We start from the raw sequence: 6,000 nt of genomic DNA, 5'->3' as shown, positions 1-6,000 counted from the left end.
CCCGCTGCTCTGGGTGTGTGTATCCACGTTTGCAGTGTATGTGTGTGTTAACTACTCACTACTCTGCTCCTAATGTGTGTGCATTAACTTGGATGGGTTAAATGCAGAGGTCAAATTCCAAGTATGGGTTACCATACTTGGCCGTCACGTGTCACTGTCATCTCAACAGAAAACATCCACTCTACTCAGAGACTGGAGGACCGTCACCCGAAACAAGGTAAATTCAGTGTAGCGTTAAATCAATGTGATTGCTAGTCGAGAGGAAGGCTGTTAAATAATGTACGTTCATTTTGAAAGTGATAAACCACGACGGCCAGTACATTTCAATGAAAATATACAGCACGACGTGTGACGCGGTCCCGATGCGCAGCGGAGGTGCGGTACATTTTTCATAGAATTGCACTGGTCCGTCGTGGTTTATCCCTTACATAATTAATGTAACTTACATTATTTTACAGCTTATAAAACGTCTACTTACTAAAGGAATTAATTTACTGTCAAAAATAGTTGTGAATGGCTTTTACGATGAAACTAGATACTTACTTTATACCATGGCTTGGATGAATACGGTTGATACATTCGTTTGAATACTGAATGTTGAATAACTTACATTATTGCAATCATATCCCTATGTTGGAGCCTTATGTGCTCCAACAAAGCAGGTGTGTTAATTTTAGTTTGATTGCAATGAATAGGATTTATAAATGCACAGCCATGAACTTAATGTATGTTAATGATATTTTGCCTTAGTAATATCATCAATAATTTTTTTTTACCTCTTAGTAAATCATCACAACTTCGTATGGACAGATATGTGCGGACAGCTACATCATGTTCCACTGAGCAAGCAGCTGAGTTTTCAGACAGCATTTTAAACATGATTGTCACAGACATGCGCCCACTGTCCATGGTGGAGGATGAAGGCTTTAAAGCGATGATTTCCACTTTCAATCCCAAGTACGAGCTTCCTTCAAGACCCTTCTTCATGAAAAAGATGGAGAAAAAGTATGAAGGCATCAAAGGCAAGTTGAAGAAAGCCCTGCAGGAGACTGACAGCATTGCACTCACAACTGATATTTGGACGAGTGTTGCAACAGAGGCTTATCTAGGGGTGACGTGTCACTATCTTGGGGAGGATTGGGAAATGTTGTCCCACTGCCTGACAACGATGCCCCTTGAAGAGAGACACACCGCTGCAAATATTGCAGAGTGGATTGAGGATGTTATTGTCAAATTTGACATTCCACCAGAGAAAATAAATGCTGTTGTTCATGACAACGGTGCTAATGTCGTAGCAGCAGCAAAGATTTTGCGAGAAAGGCATGGATGGGCATCAGTGCGATGTGCAGGGCACACCCTCAACTTGGTTGTACAAAGTTCTCTAAAAATCCACCAAGCTATCTCCAAGTGTGTGGCTGCTGTGAGATGCCTTGTTGAACATTTTAAGAAGAGTGAACTGGCATGCACCAAGTTGAAGGAGAAGCAGAAGCAAATGGGCACCGAGACAAACATGTTGGTGCAAGATGTATGTACACGCTGGAACAGCACCTATCAGATGTTGTCCAGGCTGCTAGAACAAAGATGGCCGGTGACTGCTACACTCTCTGACCCAGCAGTGACACAGAGAGGGAAACACTACCTTGATCTCAAGCCTGAACAGTGGATTCTGATTGAGGAGCTGAGCCAGGTCCTTGAGCCCTTTGAAGCAGCTACAGTGTTTCTGAGTGGACAGCAATATGTTACACTCTCTGCACTTCCACAGCTAGTGCAAAAACTTAAGAACAACATACAGAGTCCAGATCTTGAGACTGCACCAGGGAGGTCATTCCAGGCTCATGCGACAGAACAGATCACAGCAAGATGGCAAGGACTGACGGAGTTTACACCTGAATCTACAAACATCACCCTGCTTGCTGCTGCTCTGGATCCCAGGTTTCGAAAACTGAAGTTCTTGCCTGCTGACCAAGTATTCAAGGTCCAAAGCACAGTACAAACCATGGCACTTGCTGTTGCTGCCAAAAAGCAAGCGAGGCAGCCCACTGCAAGTGAAGATAGAGCATCCAGCACAGCACACAACTCCCCAAAAGCGCATGTCAAGAGGGTCACATCGTTCCTTGACATACTGGGATCAGACTCCAGCACCAGTGAAGAAGAAGATGAGGAGCAGCAGCTAAACCAAGCTGTGCAGAGGGAGGTAGGCATTTTTTTTTTTTTTGTCCTTTTAAAAAATTTCCACTATAACGCTTTACACATAATAGAAAAAAATGTAATACAGAAACAGAAAATGACTGGCAAAAGAAAAAAAACAAAAAAAAAAAGCATTTTTAATTATTTCGTTGTCACAACTATTCCACAGATCTTGATGTATTTCGGAGAACATCCCCTGTCCAAGAAGGAGAATCCACTGTCATGGTGGAAAATGAATGCAGCACGCTATCCAACACTGGCAAAGCTGGCAAAGACCTTGCTGTGTATTCCGGCCACATCCACGCCATCAGAGCGTCTGTTTTCAGCAGCAGGAAACATTGCTTCAAAGCGCAGGGCAAGCCTCAGTTCTGAGCATGTTGATATGCTTACCTTTCTTCATTGCAATCACGTGCTCCTTTAAAGACTTTCACAAACAATCATAGAGAGAGAGATTTAAAGAGGTTTAGCCTATTCTCATGAATGTATTGGCTTAAAGCACTCAGAAAAAAAAATAGTGAAAAGTGTGAAACTATGCATGCATGGACTCTTGTTCCTGTCCATGTGTTTTTGCCTTCTGAATGCCACAAAGCATCCCAAGAAGAAGACCGTAAAGGCTTATGTTATGCCTGAGCTGTACATTTTGAAACTTTTTGTTCTGAAAGTTAAGTTGCACGATTTAAAGGCAGTGTTTTTGTATTATTATTATTTATTGTAATGTATGCTTTAGTTTTGATACAAAAAAAAAAAAAGAGTAATTTGAAAGTAATTTCTTTTTATTTGTTTTTGCATCTCAGAAAATGCTTTCTTTAAAACCCAGAATGTATGGCACCTAAATGCATTCAATTAAACTCAACTTTGTCATTGTTCACAGTACAAGTACAGACAGAGAAACAATGGGTAATAACTCAAATATTGTTGTATGCATACACATACTATGCATTTAAAAAATAAAACTTGATTTTTCTATAAAAGGATACCTATTAGTTGTTCATTTTTTATTTATTTACTATTGCTCATTAATTAAGCAAAATGACATTTTATCCGATTACTCGATTACTAAAATATTCGATTGCTACAGCCCTAGTGTATATGCAGAAACAACATCGCACCACCCCTCATATCCAGGGTGAAGCTGTGTTGTTGGTATGCGATTGCTTTCATTGTTTGTATGCAGGTTATTTTCCAAATGTTGCTATATATATTTAAAATAATATTATGTTACTTTGTATGTGTGTGTCCTTGTATTTTTAGCTTGAAAAATGGCAGGCACTGGGATTAAGGGGGTTTTACTTTTGTCCAAGCCTGGAAAACAGCCGAATGCTCGGGTGTCTGTCAGCTGAATGAGACATCACATACATGCCTCCAAAGAATTAAGGGCCTGTATGATATTGTTATTCAAGGTAAGAATATTCTGTTATTTATTTGTTTAAATGTCCTGTATTTGATGCTGTCACAGGCTGTGTTTGCCTTCTCTTGACATTGATGGTTTTCACTTACAGCTAAAACTGGTCCTAGCAGAGTAACTTCACGATAGATAGCCTATATTTTATTATTTGTTTGTTCATAGCGAACTATGACATTGAATTGGAAGACAAGGTAATTAGCCATGCTATTATTTTAATTATAAAATTCCAGTAGAAAAAAAATGGCACAATTGGTCAACCACCAGACTAACTCAAACATCCATCACATGTCTTGAGAACATTCACCTGTTAAATCAATACTGCTTGGTAGAAGTAGTTTGGTAGAACAGCACTTGTTAGGTCTATACACATCTCTTTTTGCTACTACGGCTGCAACCAACGATTATTTCTACTGTCGGTTTTTTTTCTTTTCTTAAATTAATCGATTAGATGTTTGTTCTATAAAATGACGTAAATTTGTGAAAAAGGTCGATCAATGTTTTCTAAATAATTCTGTACTTCTACAATGTAGGCTGGACCCCATAAGTTGCTGCAGAACAACTTAATGAACCTTCATCAGCCCCAGTTGAACCCCCAACAGGACCACCAATGGTCACACCAGATCAACAGGAAACAGTGGCCCTGCTTAATCCCCCAACAGCTCCAACGGGACCCCCAGCAGCACTTACTGGACCACCGAAGTCCCCAATTGGACAGTCAGTGTCCCTTTTAGCACCCTCAGTACAACCACAGCATCTATCCCAGAACCTGGGGGAAAGACCCCACTCCCCAGAAGACCTTCAGCAGCCTCCCCAGTTCCTCTTGAAGAAGGTAAGCATAAAAGGAGCTATATGAAGAGTATTGAAAACAAGTTGTAAGCCCCACAAAACCATACTCTTACTTTGTGCAATGTGAAACTCTAAACAAATTCAGAGTCCAGAAACATTTATTATTATTATAATCCTAAAAAAAATTACACAACTGTTTTCAACATTGATAATAATAATAAATTACACAGTGTGTCCGTGAGCAAGGCAGTGAAGGCACTTTACTCCAGGGGGATCGTCCCTGTTAGGGCACTGTGAGTAGCTTCGGATAAAAGCTTCTGCCAAATGCATATATAAATGTTTCTTGATCATCAAATCATCATATTAGAGTGATTTGCGAAGGATCATGTGACACTGAAGACTGGAATAATGATGCTGAAAATTCAGCTTTGATCACAGAAATAAATTACATTTAAAAATATAATAAAGTAGAAAACACAATATTACTGTTTTTGCTGTATTTTGGATCAAATAAAGCATTGGAGCCTTGGAGACCGGAAGTCTTCTTTTAAAACATAAAAAAATCGAACTGTTCTACTGATTTTGGCCATCACTGTATATACATTTTAAAACGATTATATGATTAGAAGAACCTCTCATCAAATTCCATGAACTGCTGCTGTTTCATTACTTCATTACTTCAATAATGCCTGTGTTTGCCCATATCTAGGACATGGTTTGGGTGTTTCGGTGTCTTTCTATTCGTTCACACTGGTACTGGCAGAATGTGTATTCCATGAAGCTTCATGTATTTTCCCAGCCTGTACATTCGATTAGTAATGAGTAAAATGAAATATAGCTACACTAATATTCTCTCATCTCTACTTTGATCTACACTGATCTTACCCTTCCAGAGAGACAGGTCCTCCTCTCCAACATCCACAGAAAACCTTGTCTCGATAAACCTGGTGAAGACATCTACGTGTGTCAGCATTCACAGATGCTGGACAATACACACTGCTTATTAGCTCATGTCAGGTGTCCAATGTGCCAGACATAACCTGCACCGCAAGTCTGGCAAGTGCAAATCATACCGACCTCAAATCAAAAAGTAGAACATAGTTACACACAAACGGACAAGAATAAATTAAAATATAAACCATAATTCATACCATTTATGCAAACTAAAATGATTGCTCTGCCAGCGGATTCTGTGACGTTTGAAGGGTCGCACGTGCATAACTGGACAGGTCTCACTGTAGGCGATAAACACACTGAAAAGAGTATCACGCTTTAGCGTTAGCGTTAGCTTTAGACCCCCTGTCTATGGTGATACTGGGTTGGTTAATCAGACATCGCAGTTTTTAAACTTAGATCCTCCACACATTCGTGACTATTTTTCATGAGGTAACGCATACATGCACAACTACACTGTGCTATGTAGGCCTATGTATAAATAAATAAATAAATAAATATAAATATAACATAGTATACAAACACACAATATAAAAACTAAATTGTATTTAAAAAGAACGAAACATTTTATAATAACAACAATATACATAAAGTATAGGCTAACAAAATGTTATTAGAAATATGCTATTTAATGTTGACAGATTTATATTTCAATATTAATAGAAGGA

At 39.1% G+C, this 6,000-nt stretch overlaps 1 protein-coding gene across 1 annotated transcript; it reads left to right on the top strand.

The window, feature by feature from the left end:
* Positions 1-261: 261 nt before the first annotated feature.
* Positions 262-2,636, top strand: LOC309505713 (E3 SUMO-protein ligase ZBED1-like). The gene is made up of 2 exons (XM_082179173.1): positions 262-2,194; positions 2,357-2,636. Exons 1-2 carry the CDS (start codon positions 728-730, stop codon positions 2,606-2,608), a joined length of 1,719 nt encoding a protein of 572 aa, XP_082035299.1. The 5' UTR covers positions 262-727; the 3' UTR covers positions 2,609-2,636.
* The last annotated feature ends 3,364 nt before the right edge of the window (positions 2,637-6,000 follow it).

The sequence above is a fragment of the Leuciscus leuciscus genome (genome assembly GCF_965113295.1).
Source record: "Leuciscus leuciscus genome assembly, chromosome: 9".
Lineage (NCBI taxonomy): Eukaryota > Metazoa > Chordata > Actinopteri > Cypriniformes > Leuciscidae > Leuciscus > Leuciscus leuciscus.
The sequence above is the reverse complement of the archived record's forward strand: the minus strand, read 5'-3'. Positions and strand labels throughout refer to the sequence as shown.